This window comes from Carassius auratus, chromosome 22 (genome assembly GCF_003368295.1).
Source record: "Carassius auratus strain Wakin chromosome 22, ASM336829v1, whole genome shotgun sequence".
Lineage (NCBI taxonomy): Eukaryota > Metazoa > Chordata > Actinopteri > Cypriniformes > Cyprinidae > Carassius > Carassius auratus.
The window spans coordinates 28,279,172-28,301,365 of record NC_039264.1 but is presented as its reverse complement, the minus strand read 5'-3'; the positions used below and the strand labels follow the sequence as shown (position 1 = coordinate 28,301,365).

General features: G+C 38.9%; 1 protein-coding gene across 3 annotated transcripts; it reads right to left on the bottom strand.

The window, feature by feature from the left end:
* Positions 1-652: 652 nt before the first annotated feature.
* On the bottom strand, positions 653-18,431 carry LOC113040253 (uncharacterized). 3 transcript variants are annotated; one of them, XM_026198591.1, is made up of 8 exons: positions 18,199-18,430; positions 18,024-18,076; positions 13,575-13,895; positions 12,038-12,376; positions 3,709-3,813; positions 2,797-3,096; positions 1,738-2,046; positions 653-1,213 (listed from the first exon to the last, which is right to left on the bottom strand). In XM_026198591.1, exons 3-8 carry the CDS (start codon positions 13,849-13,851, stop codon positions 1,194-1,196), a joined length of 1,350 nt encoding a protein of 449 aa, XP_026054376.1. In that variant the 5' UTR covers positions 13,852-13,895; positions 18,024-18,076; positions 18,199-18,430; the 3' UTR covers positions 653-1,193. The 3 variants fall into 3 exon arrangements, with proteins under 3 accessions (XP_026054376.1, XP_026054375.1, XP_026054377.1); XM_026198590.1 differs by lacking the exon at positions 18,024-18,076 and having other exon boundaries at positions 18,199-18,431; XM_026198592.1 differs by lacking the exons at positions 13,575-13,895; positions 18,024-18,076 and having other exon boundaries at positions 18,199-18,427.
* Between the last annotated feature and the right edge of the window lie 3,763 nt (positions 18,432-22,194).

Below are 22,194 nucleotides of genomic sequence, written 5' to 3'. Positions count from 1 at the left end.
ATTGAATGCATATATCAATGAAAATGTGTGTAAAATACAAAATAGTATTTATAATTTATATTATCCCTGTTTAAGTGTTTATCATGATAAAGAAGACCCAAATATACAATTTAAGCCATATCTTATAAATATGTGACGCATTTTAGAGAAAACATGATTAAATGAATCATTGGGACCTAAAAAGTCACTGTATAACAGGAATGACCCAACCCTAAATCTGATCCAGTTGTATTTTCAACACAATCATGCAGGCAATATTAATTTTACTATTTCAAGAAAACAAAATGCTATGCAACTCTGAAACTTTATCATGTTACTTCATATTCATACTTGCATTTACTGCCAGACTATATGGGTGAATCAATTTATTATAGAAAGAATATCAACACAGACATACAAGCACTAGTATATCCTGTGCTTTACGAGGACTCTCATAGACGTAATGGTTTACACTGAGTTAATTATTCTCATAGAAACCAAATTTCAGAATTTCAAAAAAGAAAAAAAAGAAAAAAAAAAATCAGTTTAGTATGTTTTTAAGCCATTTGGTTTATGAGGACAGAAAACGTTATTTTTATTTTATTTGTATTTATTTTTTTGCTAGCCACCAGATGTCGCGCTGTTTTCTACGAAGATTTGACTCTTTTCCAGGAACAGTCAAGGGATTTTTGAATCACCAAATGAAAAGCTTTTCAGCAAGACAACCACAGGTAATACAACAATAATTTTGATTTTTCTGAAGATTCAGCATTTGTGTGAACAAAACCTGATGAATACTGCTCAGCGTTTAACCAAACTCGTGTTAAAACACAACACTGAAGCAGTCTTGAAGCTCATGGGGATAATTATCAGGAGATAATCAGACGCTTTAGTGGAAATCAATAAAACCAACACATTCATACATTAGCATGCAAACAAAGGCACTATAAATTCGGGTTGCATATACAATCTGACATCCAGACCTAATTCATTGAATTATTTAAATTAAACTGGATAACACATGTAATTTATTATGTAAAACTAATATAATAATATTTAATATTTATAATATACTGTATATATAATTGCTGATGATGTCAGAGTGATTGACACTGGTGGGCGGGTCTTATGTTATTAAAGTGATCTCCTCCCCTCCTCATTAACTTCATCCACATTCTCTCCATTCATCAGTGGCTTCACACTCGCTGATTTATTCACTCACTCCCTGTGGATTCTGGAAGAAAATGCAGAGACAATAAAGAATCAAGGGAATATAAAAACCAACAAGATCTAGAGGTCAGTCTAATGCCAACAACTTACTATCAAACTACCATTAGAAATAAAATGTGTAAAATAATTTCAATTACATATTTTCAGTATAGTACATTTGCTGGAAAGTCTACAATAAGCATTGAAATATATAATAGACAGGTCCCTCTCTTCTCTGCTCTATGGTGTTTTCATTTAAATTTTCCTTTGCTCTCTGGTTGTTTACTGAATGAATGAATGAACGATGCAGTTATATAGTGCTATTATTTTGTATTGTTGTACACCCAAAGTGCTTTACATTCATGAGAGTGTCTCTCCTCAACCATCGCCAGTTCATTGACTCACTGCTGTCTCTACTCTCTTCTTGATTTCTACGCTTTATATTATTTACATTATAAGTTTGTGCTGAATTAACAGCAGAAACAGAACCACAGAATGCATGAGGAAGAACTGCGAGCATTGTTACATTCAAAGACTTGAGATACTCACCTTTGACATAAATGAAGAATTTACTGCACAAGGTACTTCCTGAGCTGAGGATCAGTAGTTTATAGATTCCAGCGTGATCAGCTGTGATGTTTTTGATGGTCAGCGATCCATTCGCCATGTCCAGCTCCAGTCTGTCTCTGAATCTCCCATCAGGACCATCATATGTAGTCACCTCTCTGGTCTCTCCTTTGATTTCAGCTATGAGAGCATCTTTATCTCCAAACATCCACCGTATCTCATCACCGGTCTGTATTTCAGTTTTAGTCTCTAGAGTGTCAGAATCATTCTCCTTCACTGTCAGTGTCCTCACTAGATGTCACAGCAGCACACAGAAAGAAGAGAAACGAGGAGCACTGATAATTGAATAAAGCTTCATTAAAGGTGTGTGTGTTTGTGTGTTACATACATGAGAGCATTTATGCCTTGGTAAGAATGAACTACACATGCACATTAAATATGTGATTAATGTAATATGGTTATTGATAATGTATATCAGAATTTTTTCAGTTATTACGTTTACAAACGGTTAGCTTAAAAAGATATAATTAATTATTATAACTTTAAGAAGCACATTGCACTGTACAATAATGAATTTTTTTCTGTTATAATTTCTTTATTTTGGGGTTGTTGTGATGTGAAGACGTTTGAGTTTCAGGGTGTATATGATACTATGAAAGTTCATGCTCATGATGTGAACTCCTATAGCACTTCTGGAGATGAAGTTCTTGTTCATATAGCAGTGCTGGATGCAATTAACATCAAACATCCTACAACAATGTGTCAAGTTACAACTATTCTGTCACATTCTATATTTAAAGAAATCATAGAAGAGAGAAGGAGCACGATATACAAGAACTGAACCTGTATCTCTTGTGTTTTGACATGCTGGAAACATGATATGTGACAATCTATTTCTATTTTTTATTATTACTTTTTTATAGAATAAAGTTTAATCTAACAAGAGACAGCACCCTAAAGACTTATAGGCCTATATGGCCTGCGAGCTGAACTAACCACAGAAACAGACCAACAGAATGAAGAAAGTCTGGAGATACTCACCTTTGATATAAACAATAAATCTCTTCTTGCATTTCTCGTTGATCAGAAACTTGTAGGGTCCAGTGTGTTCAATTCTGGGGTTGTTGATGGTCAGAGATCCAGTCTTCATGTCCAGCTTTAGTCTGTTTCTGAATATCCCATAAAGAACATCCTCATATGAAGTGATAGTCCCTTCTTTGATTTGAGCAATGAGATTGTCTTTATTTCCACCCTTCCACTCTATCAGATCACTTGTCTGTATTTTAGTAACACCAGTTTTTAGTTCGACATCTTCTCCCTCCACTCCTGACACTATCTTTGCTTCATCACACAACAGCACAGAGAAACAGCGAGTAGATTATAAGTGAGTGACATGACAGAAACACTGAAAAGATGCTGTGTGATTCTTCACATGTGCTTCCAATAATCAGTTTGTCATCTCTTTTCTCTAATAGCAATTTACAATAATGTTAACATAGGAAAACAATGAGTCCGCACACCAGAAAATGTTCCTTAGCAATTTTAATGATTGCTCACCACGTGTAACGTTTCGGGCCCAAGCCCTTCATCAGACATGGCATAGGAAAACACATTAATGTATGCAAGTAGAAAATCTGTCTAAAAACCATTACACATATCATACCTACTACTAAATAAATCAGTCCTTTTTTTAAAATCTTCATGCAGCTCTGTTCTATACAATGGTATATTGTCAAGACCATCTCAAAGATAAAAAAACTAGGACTCCAGATATGCAGCATAAATGTTTTCCACATGACTTGTGCGCTATAAGTCTTCTGAAATTCAACAGTTTTATTTGGATTTTAAGTGGTTATTTGCTTAAAATATTCATATTTGCTACAGCTTTTAAATCTCATTCTTTCACACAGTAGAGATATTTTTTTCTGTCGCTTTATCAGCTGTAATACTTACCTAGTTCTGCGATCGTTTGGCGATGGTAAATCAAACCAATCACCAGGAGAACAGCAATCCCTGCAACAACAATCCCTGCTACAGCTGCTGGAGACAGACCTGGTTCTGTAATGATAAACAGAGACAGTCATTAGTGTGAAAGTGTGTCTGATATATAACTAACACTAGAAACATCAGTACTGTATAACCTGTTAGGTATAATTTTTATGATACTAATAGTATAATCAATGAAAACAGAGATGAAGTTTAAATTTAAATTATCAATTGCTGGACAGCAGTTGTTATTATAGGCTAGTGACAAATGGTCAAAAAGTGCTTTAGTTTTCGAGATACCCCTACCGGAGGTAGAACTAAACCCAACAATGTTTTTCCTCATCTCTAAGGTCTCCCATATATGAAATGGATTCTTGGCTAAAAATATTTTACTGCTAAGATTGTTAAATTAACAGATATTGTTATACACCACAAAACCAATAAAGGACTAAAATATTGCCTGTCCGTATGGGAGTTAAGGCATATAAACTAATGCAGATCAATCACACAAGCTCTGAGAGCTTTGAAACTTGACATGTTTGTAGTCAGGAAGTTGATTTAACTACTAGAAAAGACTGGATGTGAATATCTTGATGTATGGAATAAATAGACACATGTAAACACATATCTAAAATAAGCGGACATGCACAAATTTAATATCTATGCAGAATGTTTTCATTTACTTTGTGCTTGCTTTGCCTGGCATTATCATAGAAACACATATGATGGCTTGTTGGAAAGGTGGGGTTGTGCTGAATCCAGCAATACCAAATATGTAAATATATAATAAAAGAGAAGTGTTCTGTCACTCAATGTATGAGGTGTCCAAAATGAAAGAACGCTGGACAAAATAGCCTCAAGTCCAAATCACATTAACAGTGGTGAGAAGAATGTTGACAAATTCACGGTTACTGCAAAGCAACTTACATTAGGTAAGTGCTGATCTATATTTATGATAAATTTAATAATGATACATTTCATAAGGCACAGTATACTATACAATTCATATGAACCACAGATCCAATTGAATCAGGTTAACATTGGAATGGAACACCTTTATTAAAATATCGTCACTGACGGGCAGAATCCTCGCATGTCCAAATTTTGTCTATTTCATATTTTTTCACAATTCAATGCTATTGGTCAAACCCCACGTGGTAAACAATCTAAAGTGTTGAAAATAGATTGAAAGCAAATCTCTTAACTCCATTGGACACTTCAACTGACTGAGAATCCTCGTAACGCCACCTCTTCTTCACTCCACGGCAGGAGGTTCCACGGCATTTCGTGTCCTCAGGATTTAAAGTCGCAACGATTGAGAAATCCTCGTCGAGCAACACATAAAGCAAGCCTTAACTCTGATTTTATCTTTTTTAAACTATGATATCAGTTATTGATGTATTTTAAATGTCTACTTATTACTAGGCAAGGCAAGGCAAGTTTATTTATATAGCACATTTCATACACAATGGTAATTCAAAGTGCTTTACATAAAATAAAGTAAAATAATCATGAAGAAAAATAATAAAAATAAAGACAAGAAATTTTAAAACTTTTAAAATTATGAAAAAAAACTACTTAACTAAAATGAATTTAAAAACAGTTAGAAAATGATTTTACATAAAAAACAGTGAAAATATAGTGCAATCAGTCCGGACATTGCACAGTGCTCATTCAATAATTGGACAGCTAAACAGATGGGCTTTGAGTCTAGATTTAAATGTGGCTAGTGTTTTAGCACATCTGATCTCTTCTGGAAGCTGATTCCAACTGCGGATGGCATAGTAACCAAAGGCGGACTCCCCTTGTTTTGTGTGAACCCTTGGTATTTCCAACTGACTTGATCCTAATGATCTGAGTGCTCTGTTAGGTTTATATTCAGTGAACATATCTGCAATATATTTCGGTCCTAGGTCATTTAGTGACTTATATATGAGTAAAAGTACTTTAAAATCAATCCTATATTTAACTGGAAGCCAGTGTAAGGACCTGAGGACTGGTGTGATATGATCAGATTTTCTGGTTCTAGTCAGAATCCTGGCAGCAGCGTTCTGCATGAGCTGCAGCTGTCTAATGGTCTTTTTGGGAAGGCCAGTGAGGAGCCCATTACAATAGTCCACCCTGCTGCTGATAAAGACATGAACAAGTTTCTCCATGTCTTGGCTGGAAACAAAACCTCTAATTCTTGCAATGTTTTTGAGATGATAGTATGCTGATTTAGCTACTGCTTTGACATGACTACTGAAACTAAGGTCTGTCTCCAGAATCACACCAAGATTCCTGACTTGATTTTTAGTTGTTTGACCCCTAGAGTCAAGGTATGCATTCACCTTGAACACTTCATGTTTGTTTCCAAATGCAATGACTTCAGTTTTTTCCTTGTTTAGCTGAAGAAAGCTCTAGCAAATCCAACTATTAATTTTATCAATGCATTGGCAGAGGGAGTCAATAGGCGGATCTTTTGTGACGTCATTGTTTATGTTTGTCGCGTTGCATCATGGGAATCGTGTGGCAGGAAACACCGCTAGATACCTGTAATTTGATTGTTTTGCACGTTTGGAGGAGGATTTAGAGAAGAGGATGGTTCACTCTTGCTGTGTGGTCGATTGTACGGTTAGTTGGGGGCCTGATAAAAAGTTTTTTCGAATTCCCTCCGAAAAGGATAGCGAAAAATGAAAGAAATGCTATTAGGCGATTGAACCTGGACTTTCCGAAGAAAGCCTGCAGCTTCTGATCGAGTTTGTGAGGCACATTTTGTTCATGATAAGTCTTAGTGACTATGTATTTATAGAAGATTGAATAAAAATAAATAAAACTGAGTCAAATCAACCGAGTCATATGTTTTCGCTTTCTGATTCAGGTGTCCCAAACCGCAATCCACAGCACCCAGACTATGTTCCTCACATCATTCTGTAGCTGTGCTTTGCTGCAAGCCTCACTAGTACATGCAGCATTTGTAAGTCCTATCCTGACAGCTGCTTCTACTTTAAACATTAAAGCTGCTACACGACTGCATGTTTCTCCAAGACTGGATTTGAAAGAAGGAGAAATGTGTAAGCTGTGATATACAATTTTTCACCATTAGTACAGACGCCATTGAAAGTCTCACACTCAAAACAATTGAATTGGTACAACAGTCACTACATTTTCAGTAAATAAGTAAATAAGAACACTGATCAATGAAGACTTACCCGGCTTTGCAGTCGCAGTGAGCAGTATTTCGCCGTTCTCTTTGGCGATCACCCACGGGAGATGCGAATCATGCTGTGACTCTGCTTGGCCAGGTCTAACCTCTGCTTTTAGCACGATCACTGCTTTCTGCTTGGCAGAAAAGACTGGCCCAACTTTTCAAGAAACAAAATAATCATAGGCCTTCAGACTTTTGAAAGCCTTTAATCTTTCATGAGTAAAGGATCCAGGGGTTTATATTAAATAAGAATAAATGTCTCCCCAGCAGATTGGTGGCCAAGACACGGGCGAGTCGGACCAACGTTTTTTGTCATCCCAGATCTCATATGGGCTTTGAATAGCTTCTCTCCAAACCTCCTCCGGTCTTCAGATGTTAAAGTGCTTATATATTGAGGATTTTGCCCGCTAAAGGCCCGTTCACACCAAGCATGATAACTATAAAGATAACGATAAAGATATAGTTCTAAAAATCGTTCTCAATATTAAAGAATAGCAGAGTCCACACCATAACTATAACGATAAAGGCACAGAGAAACGATTTTTTCCCCCCTGATGAACGATAAAACATTGCCAACCAATCAGAATCAATCCTGCTGTAATGAGCTCGAGAATTTAAAGCAGCAGACGTGCCGCGTCCGCTTAAAATAAACAGACAATATCGTTCGCTGGTGTGAACGCTAATATCGTTATCTTTATAGTTATCGTGCTTGGTGTGAACGGGCCTTAACTCACTTGAAAGTGCTCGTTGTGTCTTTACAGCCCGCCATACTGTTTGTTTTGTTGCCACACAACCACTCGCGTATGCGTACAAAGATGTCATCAAAGATCCTCCTATTGGGCTGTAGTAATTTGGAGATAAGGCTAGGTAAATCTGGGTATCATCAGCATAGCTGTGATAGGCAATTTGGTTCTTTCTGATTATTTGACTTAGTGGAAGCATATACAGGCTAAACAAGAGCGGTGCAAGAATTGACCCTTGTGGCACTCCGCATGTCATGGACGTCTACTTAGACTCATGCTCTCCTAGACTCACATAATAGCCTCTCCCTTCTAAGTATGACCTGAACCATTTGAGTACCATCCCAGAAAGCCCAACCCAGTTTTCCAGTCTCTGCAGAAGTATGTTATGATCGATAGTACTAGGGTTATTATTACTAGGCTTATTATTCATGTGCATTGAAGTTTTAAAATGTATCTAATTTCTTATTCTACTTGTTTTGAATTAAATGTTTTGGATACCAGCATTAAATTATTGTTTTTATTATTATTTTACTGACTCAAAGTTGGCATTGTGCATGTAAAATGCCCCAAGTAGGCTAACAGGTTTTATTTATGGGAGAAAAAAGGTCTGTCTACTGGCGCCAAGTAAGCCTATCTTTGCATAACTCTGTTTTTGTTTTTTTTCATTTCTTACAATAACGAATGAAAATCGTTAGGTTAGATAAATTTGAGTAGGCTTGTTTTGTTAAAAATCCATAGCTGTAATGCTTCGGTAATGCTCCACACAGCTCACGCTGAAAAGCGACGCAGTGCCTTACTCGGAGACTGGCCCCATTCTCTCTTGCACGGCTGCTTCGCTAGCATCATCGGATGCCTATCAGAATCCGGGAGTTAAGACCGCAGTTTGAGCCAGTGGCTTGAATTGATATGGCTCAGGCCCTGGCCCTGTGTCCTCAGACACCTCGACATCCTCCACTTCAGGTGAAGGTGGGGGAGAAAAGTCCTCTACTTCAAATGAACGCTCTGTTGCAAAACTACTTGCGTCACTAGAGTCACTCTCCATTTTAGCGACTCTAACAGCAGCTGTCAATTAATCTGTCACTGAGGGTCTCAGGTTCACGCCCCACCGGCTCAGCCCTGCCCTTGGTTTGTCCCCTCTATCTCCGCTGTGCTCTGCCCACTTTTCAGCATTTTTCAAATATTGCCAGTGGGTGGAGTCAGGCTCTGACCAGGGGTTTAGTTACCCCTTAAAGCCTTATCTCTTGTCAAAAGGCTCGACACGACCGCAGACTTTGATGAACACTGCTGGCAGCAGCGACGTCTGTGTCTGTATCATTCTTTTCAGTGAGTGCATAACCTCGTATCTCCCCGCTCCCAAGTCATAAAAATCTCGTATCTCAGATTAAACAAGATTTTGTCCCACCCTCTTTGTTTTTTGATGATGGAAGCATAAAGAAGACAACAGCAGCTGCCAAGTGTAAAAGAACCATCAGCATATATCATTGATGGCATGGATCTTCTTCAAATGCTCAATGATTCAGCCTTTCAAACATACAATGACCTGGGTGAGTGTCTGGAAAAAGATCGCAACTTTAATGGGAAAGGAAGGTAACAGCTGTGTCGTTATAGTTTTTGATAGATATGACCACCAACACTCAATCAAAGATCTTGAAAGACAAAGAAGAGGCACCAAGATGGGCATCCTAGCACCAACCTGGATGAGCTGAGGTGTCAGCAGCAAATCTACCCCCAACAGAAGATGGCTTCCAGCAACATGTGCTGAGAGCCGTGTACCAAACAGCAGTGTAGCATCACAGCCACCTGGCCAAAACTCTTCTCTGGAACCCAGTTGGTAGAGGATGGAGGCTCAGAGAAGGTGGCTGCATTTAATCTGTGATGTTCCAGAAGGCACCAGCACCTAAAGGAGTTAGAGACCTCACCCACCTCTACTGTAAAGACGGAAACTGTGCTGATGCCACCAAATGCCAGTGTCTTTCTGTGGGCTTGACCTGCACGGGGTTTTGCTCTTGCCCTGACTGTCCAAATATGACCCACTTCGTCACTGATGACAATGTGGATGAGTGGTGTGTTGCAGTTGTAACATCATGGGGGGTTGACCCCAAAATGTTTCAAGAGGGTCTGGCTGCAGGCTTGTACTTGCACTCTCAGACTTGCACACTCAGACATTTGCACTTCCGCTAGTGACATCACTTGCAGTCTTTATTTTTTATTGTTTATTTTTTTTTATTACTTTTCGTTTGAATTTCCCAACATTTTATAAAGCCAGGTTGTGAAGACAAGAAAAAAGAAACTAAATTACAATGTCACTTGCAATTGCTACTTGAACTCTCCGCTACCTGTGACTTCACTTGCAATCAACACAAATCGTGCATGTTGCCAATGGAGACAAGACGCTGTGGTGGTGATTAAATTATTAAAACTAATTTAGTACTATAACGTACAGGGTCCTGCAAGAAAAATACAAGATCGGCAAATCCATGGCCAGAACACCAGAATATGAACATTTGCACAAAGTCTCTAGCTAAGCATAGAAAAAAAACACTTAACATGGCTTAATATATTAAGATGCTATTAAAATATCAAATTAAATGTACAGTTCATTAATATAAGGAATATGTATATAGTATTTTCCTCACATACCGCAAAATGTGGCATAATGGACATAGATGAGAAAGGCCAAACTCATGCTTCTCTACTTTATTAAAATACATAACTAATATGTACAGGCAAGCAGGTGAGCCCAGAATAAACGCAACACGCAAAGTTTCACATTAATCATTTTTCCATATAGAATAAACTGTCTACAACTTGTTTATATAACTGTCTTTGTCCATTAACCTACATTATGTGTTTTATTTATAATGATTTTCTACAGGAGGAAAACGTTTAATGTACAATTTAACGCACTGCGTTCTGTACTCGCCTGCCTGTCTTGTCTTCGCCACATGGCAACTGTTATAAAATGTTGGGAAATTCAAACAAAAAGTTATCAATAAATAGAACAAAATAAAAAATAAAGACTGCAAGTGACGTTGCTTGCAGAAGCAGTGCAAGTGCAAGTCTGCAGCCAGACCCTTCTCCAATGGTTACCAAAAGCAGTTGATGTTCCAAATGGTTGCTGCTAGAAAATAAACTAAACAGCCTGAGAAGACAGGGCTCATTTCCCTGAAGAGTGTTTGTTTCTTTAGTTAGATTGCCATTTGTTTTATTTAAGACAGTAATTTAAGTTGTATTGTGTGAAGTTAAGTTATAGTTTTATTAAAAAGTTCATTAAGTTAAAACTCCTGGTCTCCTGTTTGTGCTATGGTAAGGTATTATCTTTCGATTTCAATCTTTGTTTCCCTATAGTACAAGGTGCCATATTAAATACTTTTTGATGTCTCTTATATTTGAATTTCTCAACATTCTTCTCACCACTGATAATAAATGGGTTTGGACTCAATTATGTCAGTGTTCCATTTTCATTCATTTTGGACACCTCATACATTGAGTGACAGAACACTTCTCTTTTATTATATATTTACATATTTGGTATTGCTGGATTCAGCACAACCCCACCTTTCCAACAAGCCATCATATGTGTTTCTATGATAATGCCAGGCAAAGCAAGCACAAAGTAAATGAAAACATTCTGCATAGATATTAAATTTGTGCATGTCCGCTTATTTTAGATATGTGTTTACATGTGTCTATTTATTCCATACATCAAGATATTCACATCCAGTCTTTTCTAGTAGTTAAATCAACTTCCTGACTACAAACATGTCAAGTTTCAAAGCTCTCAGAGCTTGTGTGATTGATCTGCATTAGTTTATATGCCTTAACTCCCATACGGACAGGCAATATTTTAGTCCTTTATTGGTTTTGTGGTGTATAACAATATCTGTTAATTTAACAATCTTAGCAGTAAAATATTTTTAGCCAAGAATCCATTTCATATATGGGAAACCTTAGAGATGAGGAAAAACGTTGTTGGGTTTAGTTCTACCTCCGGTAGGGGTATCTCGAAAATTCAGGGGCATTGTCACTAGCCTATTATTACAGTTCTGTGTTTACACCCAGACAGCAAGCAGTTTCGGCCCAGGTCTGGATTTCATGCGGGCCAGATGTGGGCCGGATCTGGGCCAACACTATGTTGCTGTCTGGGCAGGTGTAAGTAATTTTATAAGATTCACAATAAATAGTTTTAAATAATTAAAGGTCAGAAGAAGAAGTTATGAGCTCTTGAAGCTGCATGACGTCACTGTTCCCTGAAGTTACTTAATTTAAAGGAAGGTTTGATTCTCTAAATGTCACAATATCCCGAATTATTCACAGACAACTGATAAACAATCAATACTTCAGTTACTTCAACTGAGTTACTCACCACTGACAGTAACAATGTATTTCTGGTATAAGGTCTGTTTGTTGCTGCTGATTTTCACTTTATAGTGTCCTGAGTCGGTTGTTCTGGTGTTTGTGATGGTCAGAGATCCAGTCTGATCATTCAGCTTCAGTCTGTCTCTGAATCTCTCATCATATAATGGTGAGCTTTTGGCCTCTATATCATGTTTAGCTATGAGTTTTCCTTCATCTCCAAACCTCCACACTATCAGCATATCTCCGGTTAGTTGAGGAACGCCAGTCTGAAGAATGACAGGATCTCCCTCTTTCACTGACATGAGCTTCATGTCAGTTACACCAGCATCAACAGCAGATGGTGACTCTGCAAAAATCATATTAAGTTACACGATTAGTTCATCTTCTGGTTACAACTTAACGCATATGCAGATTAATAAAAGTAATTGCAACTGTGATATTGTCATAATACAATTCTGTAAGCCTGCTGAACACATTGCAAATAATATTTTCTGTCTGTACTTTGAATATCAGTTTAATTGTAGCAAGCCATTCAGATCATCACTGACTACAAGCCCCTGGCTGTTATGAATTCCGTCCATAGACTTACATCCGACTGCCACAAGCGGTTGCCCCTTCATCACATTGACTTTCACACAACACAGACTGTTACATGTCACTCTGGAATACAGTTCCCATCATCCATTGCACTGATTACACACACAGCTGAATTCAATCAGACACGCTTTATAAGCCCTGGACTTCCTTGTTCAGACCGCCTAGTATTGTTCTGCACTTATCACTCTCCTAGTGTTAGCTGCTTTACCGAGCCATTCCGTGTTTCTGTTTAGTCTCTAGTATTGTTCTGCGTATATCACTCATAGCTGCTCTACAGAGCCTTAATTTTAGTTCTAGTTTATTCTAATCATTTCATGTCATCTTGTTTCCTGTTTCCTTATTCCTGCCTGTGTATCTTGGATTAACCCTTGTCTCACCACTTGGACTATTTCTACCACGCCTGGGCTATTGGTCATGTTTCTGGATTCTGTTCACCGATTGATTCCCTAAGCCAGCACTAGGAAAACTCTTTGTTTTGTCTTATTTTAAAAAAAAACAAAACAATTTAATGCTGTTGTTATTGCTGTTAGCTTTATGAAATGATCTGCGGTGCTGATGTCTCTTCAGACATGGAGAAAATGTCTCTTCACAAGAAGGCACACCAGCACCTACACGTTCTCTGCCGGCTGAAAAGAACAAGTGTCCCTCCACCCATCCTCACAACATACTAAAGGGGCACCATTGAGAGGCCAGGTAAAGCATTCGTATAGTTTTTATAGTTTGAATTTTTTTAGTTTATATAGGTAAACATTTATGTATAGTATATTTATAGTCGAAATCTGTCAGTCAGTTGTGTACATATATACTATAGTGTTTTACTACATTGTTAAATGTCTGTATTCATTTAGCACCATGGTCCTGTGAAGCATGAAAAAAAGCTTGAATTGAAAAATAAACTTCTCATTATTTAAAAAAATTCCAAGATATAAAACCATATATATCCTTACCATAGACAGTAACTGTGAATTTTATATTTGAAATCACAGCTTTTTTAATGACCTCTATTTTATAAAGTCCAGAGTGTTTAATTCTCATGTTGTTTATTGTGAGAAATCCAGTCTGATCCAGCTGCAGTCTGCCACTGAATATATCAGTGTAACTGGGATAGGAGGTCACTTTTCTATTGATTTGAGCAATGACTGGATCTCCAAACCTCCATAGTATCTGAATAAATCCCTGTATTTGATCAGGATCAGGGTTCAGAGTGACAGAATCTCCCTCCATCACTGACACTGACTTCACTTCATCTTCATCAGCACCAAACACACCTGAAGAACAAACAGAAACCGTTTCACAGAAATTAAACTCATGTTACACTGCTGGTAATGAAAATAAATAAATACAAATGAATTTAGTCTGCTGTTAGAAACAGCTTATTATGGCTTATTATGGCGTAAATAAAGAAAGCAGAGAAATATCATTCTCTGTTGGTCCACTGGATCGAGCGAGTGGAGTAAAGGGCCATTTCAGTTAATTGAGTTGAGCTTTACGTCTGCAGAGTGGATCGAGGGATTGACAGCAGACTGAGAAAACACTGAGAGTAGAAAACAATTTGGACAATAGTGCATTATTTTACTGTTAACTCCCATTCCCTTCAACTGGTGTAGAAGTTGATGGAATTGACTCCTCAACTCTGTTTACTTACAGGGTCATCAATAAGAATAATTACAAGATTGTAAACTTAATTACAAGAATGTATGCCCCTGTGTGGCCCAGTGTTTCATAAACATTATAATTTTTACACTCTGTTCCACAACTGAAGCTCCATTTTATAAAATGACAGGTGATACTGAGCAAATGGTGTCAAGAGCCAAAAAGTAGAAATACAAAAAAAAACAAAAACAAAGAGAGTCTACAGTCTTCTGACACCATTATATAAACTAATATTATGATCAGGTACAGTTAAACTTTAGTGATATTAAATTGTTGCTTTAATTTAGTGCTATTTATTTTCAGTGGAACAAACAACACTTGGGTTTAACTTTACTGTATGTGTGTCACATATTGTGCCACCTGTAAACAGACTATTTGAGGAGGCTGCTGATTGTCATTCATTTGTGGCACTGATTGCACTCGCAACGCATGAAAACTATTTTGAAACAAATTTTTTGAAAAAAAAAAAAAACTACGGCTAATAATCTAAAATGCATGCCCAGTTTATTTTATTTTAAGTGCACACCTGAGTCCAATTCGGGTGCACCCGAACTCAGACCACCTCCTTCAGGTAGTCAGTTAAACATATATTGACTCATGCAGTATATACACATACAGTATTGTTCAAAATAATAGCAGTACAATGTGACTAACCAGAATAATCAAGGTTTTTAGTATATTTTTTATTGCTACGTGGCAAACAAGTTACCAGTAGGTTCAGTAGATTGTCAGAAAACAAACAAGACCCAGCATTCATGATATGCACGCTCTTAAGGCTGTGCAATTGGGCAATTAGTTGAAAGGGGTGTGTTCAAAAAAAATAGCAGTGTCTACCTTTGACTGTACAAACTCAAAACTATTTTGTACAAACATTTTTTTTTCTGGGATTTAGCAATCCTGTGAATCACTAAACTAATATTTAGTTGTATGACCACAGTTTTTTAAAACTGCTTGACATCTGTGTGGCATGGAGTCAACCAACTTGTGGCACCTCTCAGCTGTTATTCCACTCCATGATTCTTTAACAACATTCCACAATTCATTCACATTTCTTGGTTTTGCTTCAGAAACAGCATTTTTGATATCACCCCACAAGTTCTCAATTGGATTAAGGTCTGGAGATTGGGCTGGCCACTCCATAACATTAATTTTGTTGGTTTGGAACCAAGACTTTGCCCGTTTACTAGTGTGTTTTGGGTCATTGTCTTGTTGAAACAACCATTTCAAGGGCATGTCCTCTTCAGCATAGGGCAACATGACCTCTTCAAGTATTTTAACATATGCAAACTGATCCATGATCCCTGGTATGCGATAAATAGGCCCAACACCATAGTAGGAGAAACATGCCCATATCATGATGCTTGCACCTCCATGCTTCACTGTCTTCACTGTGTACTGTGGCTTGAATTCAGAGTTTGGGGGTCGTCTCACAAACTGCCTGTGGCCCTTGGACCCAAAAAGAACAATTTTACTCTCATCAGTCCACAAAATGTTCCTCCATTTCTCTTTAGGCCAGTTGATGTGTTCTTTGGCAAATTGTAACCTCTTCTGCACATGCCTTTTTTTTAACAGAGGGACTTTGCGGGGGATTCTTGAAAATAGATTAGCTTCACACAGACGTCTTCTAACTGTCACAGTACTTACAGGTAACTCCAGACTGTCTTTGATCATCCTGGAGGTGATCATTGGCTGAGCCTTTGCCATTCCGGTTATTCTTCTATCCATTTTGATGGTTGTCTTCCGTTTTCTTCCACGTCTCTCTGGTTTTGCTCTCCATTTTAAGGCATTGGAGATCATTTTAGCTGAACAGCCTATCATTTTTTGCACCTCTTTATAGGTTTTCCCCTCTCTAATCAACTTTTTTATCAAAGTACGCTGTTCTTCTGAACAATGTCTTGAACGACCCATTTTCCTCAGCTTTCAAATGCATGTTCAACAAGTGTTGGCTTCATCCTTAAATAGGGGCCACCTGATTCACACCTGTTTCTTCACAAAATTGATGACCTCAGTGATTGAATGCCACACTGCTATTTTTTTGAACACACCCCTTTCAACTAATTCAACTAATTGCCCAATTGCACAGCCTTAAGAGCGTGCATATCATGAATGCTGGGTCTCATTTGTTTTCTGAGAATCTACTGAACCTACTGGTAACTTGTTTGCCACGTAGCAATAAAAAAATATACGAAAAACCTTGATTATTCTGGTTAGTCACATTGTACTGCTATTATTTTGAACAATACTGTATATGGAAATAGGCTATATATTTCTTATTATTATAATTTATGCTGTACATGTTTTGTATTTAGTAGTTAGTATAGTATAATATAGTAAAATATAGCTAGTTTGCAATAGTATCTGCTCATACTAAACTAAAAAAAAATTGTTTTAGGGTCTGTCACAATTGAAATGTTATCTATCTTAGCCCAGCTATTTTAAACTCTTTGATCACATTCTCTGGTTTTTATTATGCATAAAAAACCTTATACAAAACTAACAGGAATACTGAGATAAAAAAAAAAAATAACATTTTGATTATATTAGTGCTACCAATATTACAACATCAATCTTGTACAATTGTTGTAAAATTAGAATTTTTTTGTGCAAAAAGTTAGTGCAATATTTTTTTCATTGCAACATTTTATTTGTCATTTTCATTAGAAAATGCAATTTGATTTATATTGTATACGTAAGTTCACTGTTATCCCATCGGTCACTATTGTGACCATCAACAGGTTTACTCATTCTGTAACCACACTCAACAAACGGAATATATGTGTATACTGTATATTAATACTAGACATCTTAAAGATAATGTGTATCAAAAATATTTGTCACATCTTTATGTAAACATATAAACAATAAAATGCTCTGGTCATGTGATAATTTGCACGAATCAGGTGAAACTGCACATATGTAATCGAGACCCTTTATTTTTTCCACTTTTATCCCAGGAAGTGTACCAAAACATCCGTCAGTAAGGTTTATAGAGCTTTATAAATTAAAACTTTTTTAACAGCTGTGATAGGTGGGATTAAATTGGTTAATTGAATAAATTTTACCTTCCTTAGCTGTAACTCATTCAGTGAATGTGTATGTGTCTACATACATTCACATATATATATATATATATATATATATATATATATATATATATATATATATATATATATATATAATATTATTATTATTATTGTTGTTTTTTTTTTGTATTTGTATAAATTAACTGAAACCATGTAAAACAGTTTATGCTTTTTGAAGGTGTAATTCTGAAGCAAAACTACAAATAAAGATGAGATAATGGACTTCAGTTTCCCCAGACAGGGTGGGAAATGAACACCCCACCAGCCTGGCACTGACTGATAATCTTGTCATAGACTATCTGTCGGCCACCGGGCACTTTCACTCTAGAGGGTTTGACTAAGGTCAGACCCTTACGAAACAAGAAAATATGAGAATATACTGTCTGCAACATATATAATGCAATATCCTACATAATAAATTTAGCTTTATTGGAAACCTGTGCTTATATTTTTCAAAATAGAGCAATATATGCACTGGCGATGGCTATATAGCATATCGATGCATACAAATATATAGCTAATATTTATTTTTATTTATTTATTATTTTATGTCCTCAGAGATGCATTTTTTACAGAAGGTGCATATACAACACAAGAACAAGTAGCCTACCTTACAAGTAGGCAACATACAAACTTGTCACAATCAAAACATTAATTTACCTGCACCTGCATATAAGGATTAAAATGAGGATCAAATCCATGGATTGCAATCACTGTTAATAAGGTAAAGATGAATGAATTTAAGGAATGAAAGAAGATCATCCAATGAGCAGCTGTGTCCAGTGTCAAAGTGAAACCGAAAAAGTTAAATAATCAACAGAAATCGTGCACTTACCGCACATTAGTAGTAAAACCTCAAATAATTGTAATGTGCTCTTCATATTGCTATAGATTCCAGCAAAATCTGATTTCGATGGTTATATAAACTACTCATTGTTAGTTTCTACACCTCAACCAATTTATTGATAGCAACGATTGTAACCAAAAGCTCTAAATAGAAGAAGTGCTTTTTATGACACTGAAGTTTCGAGGCACACAGCACTATCTCTAGTGAAGTCTAAAGCTGGGCGTGTATTGGCTTCACAGAGTCAAGAGAAGAGTCGCTTTCTGTCCAAAGAGCGATTTGCTCAATTTGCATTTCAGAACTCAAAAGTTTTTTTTTTTCTTTCTTTTTTTTTTTCTAGCCACCAGATGTCATGCTGTTTTCTACAAAGATTTGACTCTTTTCCATGAACAGTCAGTGGATTTTTGAATCACCAAATGAAAAGATTTTCAGCAAGACAACAACAGGTAATACAACATTTAGATTTTTTTGAGGATCTGTGTTGAACAAAACCTGATGAACACCGCTCAGTGTTTAACCAAACTCGTGTTAAAACACAACACTGAAGCAGTCTTGAAGTTCATGAGATAACTAAAATGAGATCACTGATGTAAAAAGAACAGGATAAAACAAGAAAAGAGGATCATTATAAATAAGGATCATCCTTATATGTCCTAGCTTTAAGCATGCAGTGGTCCACCCCCTTCTCAGGAAACCAAATCTTGACCCCTCTATTCTCAGCAATTACCGACCCAGTTCATGAGATAACTAAAATGAGATCACTGATGTAAAAAGAACAGGATAAAACAAGAAAAGAGGATCATTATAAATAAGGATCATCCTTATATGTTCTAGCTTTAAGCATGCAGTGGTCCACCCCCTGCTCAAGAAACCAAATCTTGACCTCTCTATTCTCAGCAATTACCGACCCATTTCAAAGCTGCCTTTTATCTCAAAACTTTTAGAGAGAGTTGTCTTTTCACAGCTAAATTAGTTTGTTAACTTGTCTAATACATTAGATACCTTTCAATCTGGTTTTAGATTGCTGCACAGTACGGAAACCTCACTGTTAAAAGTCAGTAATGATCTGCTGCAACTTCTAGATTCTGGCTTAAGTGCGATACTAGTCCTATTGGACTGCAAGTGCTGCATTTGATACAATAGACCATAGCATTTTGTTACACAGGTTGGAAAAGGTGGTGGGTATACAGGGAGTTGCGTTGCAAACTCTCTGACTGATTTGAAGAGATAAAATGTTGGATGGCTAGTAATTTTTTGCAATTAAATAAGGGCAAAACTGAAATTCAGATTTTGGATCAATTGCAACTCCCTTGATAGCAGCTTGCCTAAAGCTTATATCGATCTCAGCATCGGAGAGAGAGCTGTCTGGTGATGATTCAGCTGCGCTGACGCCCTTCGGGACGGTGGCAAATCCTGAGTCATATCCAGAAATGGCAGCAATGCCTTCCCGGGCTGCCGAGATGGTAGGGCTAGAGTGGAATCCTTCACCGTGTCCCGAGCCATCCAGGTTGGATGATTGGTTTCTCCAGCCTGTGCTGGTTCTCAGTGCTTCCGCCTTACACACCATGGCGTTATTGTAGGTGCACCAGGCTCAGGCACTGAAGGACCTGCACGAGGGTGGTCATGATCCGGCGGTTCTGGAAGAATTCAGAGCCACCACTGACCTTGTGCTTCGAACTATGATGTTCACAGTGAGTAAGCTGGGTCATGCGATGTCCACATTTGTGGTCCAGGAGCGCCATCTTTGGCTGTGTCTGGCAGACATGAGGGACACTGACAACGTCCAGTTTCTCAATGCCCCTGCATCCCAGACCAGCCTTTTGGGCGATACAGTCGAGAGTTTTGCCCAGCTGTTCTCGGCTCCCCAGAAGCAGACTGAGGTGGTCTGACACACTGCTGCCTCCACCCGTCCATCGTCTGCAGTTCCCCACCAGTCTGCTTGTCATCGAGGGCAGCCCCCTGCATCCACCCCTGCTCCTGCGGTGTATCTGCAGTGCAAGTGGTGCCGTAGAGCTGAGGACAGGCAGGCTGCCCCACCCGTCCTGGTCTCCATCAAACCTGGCGGTGAGCGGAAGAGTAAGAGGCCCCGGGATGGGTGACCCAGAGAGAGGTAGCTGGGGGATGGTGAAGGCACCACTTCCTCCCCTGGAGGAGGGCCAGGCAGAGAATCTGGAAATCTTGACGAGAGAGCAGTTTTCTCCCTCTCTGGGTCCCAGGAGGGCATCAAGAGTTGCGGACAGTCAAGCACCAGACCACACTCATCGTTCAAGGACAGGACAGTGGTCCCATTGAAGCTTTTTCAGAGGCTTCTGGGGCATATGGCGGCTGTGGCTGCACTTACACCGCTCGGCCTGTTACGTATGAGACCGCTCCAGCACTGGCTTTATGGCTGAGTCCCGAGGTGGGCGTGGAAGTGCCACCAGCCTGTCGCCAAACCCTCACCCCATGGTCAGATCTTGTGTTTCTCCAGGCAGGGGTGCCCCTAGAGCAGATCTCCAGACATGCTGTGGTTTACACGGATGCCTCCATCACTGGCTGGGGGGCCACGTACAACAGGCATGCAGTCTCAGGGGCTGGACAGGCCCACAGCTGCAGTGGCACATCAATTGCCTAGAGTTGTTAGCAGTGCACCTTGCCTTGAACCGTCTCAAAGGTCTCTTACGAGGCAAGCATGTGCTGTTCCGAATGGACAACACAGTGACCATTGCGTACATCAACCGACAAGTTGGTCTGCACTCCCGTCGCATGTCACAACTCACCCGCCACCTCCTCCTTTGGAGTCGGAAGGTTCTGAGGTCACTTCGTGCCATTCACATTCCGGGCCTGCTAAACCGTACAGCCGATGAGCTGGCTTGAGAAATGCTCCCGGGAGAATGGCAACTCCATCCCCTGATGGTCCAGCTGATTTTAGAGAAGGTTTGGAGCCGCACAGATAGACCTGTTTGCTTCTCTAGAGACCTCTCACTGCCAGTTCTCAGAACGGACACACAGGCACACAGCTGGCCGCGGGGCCTACGCAAGTATGCATTTCCCCCAGTCAGCCTTCTCGTACAGACACTGTGCAAAGTCCGGGAGGATGATAAGCAAGTCTTCCACCGTATTGGCCCACTCTGACCTGGTTCCCCAAAATAATACTCCACGCGACAGCCCTTCCTTGGCCGATTCCTCTGAGGAGGATCTACTGACTCAGAGATGGAGCACCATTTGGCACTCACGTCCAGACCTTTGGAAACTCCATGTCTGGTCCCTGGATGGGACGCAGAAGTTGTAGGTGACCTACCCCAGGAGGTAGTGAAAACCATCACTTCAGCAAGAGCTCTGTCTATGAGACACACTTACGCCTTGAAGTGGAACCTGTTCATCAAGTGGTGTTCTTCTCACAGGAAAGACCCCCGAAGATGCCCGATTGCAGTTGATCAAATTCAGGTTGCGAGCTCACTCTACTAGAAGTGTTGCATCCTCCTAGGCGCTGGCTCATGGTGCCTCGCTGACAGATATTTGTAGAGCTGCGGGCTGGGTGACCCCTAACACGTTCGCTAATTTCTATAGCTTTTGTGCAGAGCCGGTATCCTCCTGTGTTCTGACCTCAAACGGGTAGTGGCACTGAGAGGCCCCAGTTAGTGTCGGCTTGCTTAAACTGCTCCAGAGTGTCCATACTGTAGAACCTGTTGAGATCCTCCATCATCCTAGGCAGCTGGACGAGGTGGAACGTCTGGCACTGGGCCTTCATGATGAATCCGTGAGAACCATGGAAGGCTGGGTTCCATATTGCGACCTAAGCAGTACTCGTATGTGTATAATCCACGGTATAGCCTTAGAGCCTGTGTTTCCCCGGCAGACTTCTGCCTTCCCAAGAGGGTTTTAATCACCTCAAATTTATCCATATACTCCTGAACAGATGCTATATGTATATTTTCTCCCGAGACCTCCTTCGGGAAGGATGGGGCTTTCCGCAGCATTCCTGTTCCACGTGAAATGGGTACGTTT

Coding starts and splice junctions, on each gene's coding strand:
- LOC113040253 (XM_026198590.1), bottom strand. CDS start 18,244: ATGAAGAGCACATTACAATTATTTGAGGTTTTACTACTAATGTGCG. Junction 3,814..12,037: donor ATACATTGTTACTGTCAGTG/GTGAGTAACTCA, acceptor TTATCATTACAG/AACCAGGTCTGTCTCCAGCA. Junction 1,214..1,737: donor ATTCTTCATTTATGTCAAAG/GTGAGTATCTCA, acceptor ATTTTCTTCCAG/AATCCACAGGGAGTGAGTGA.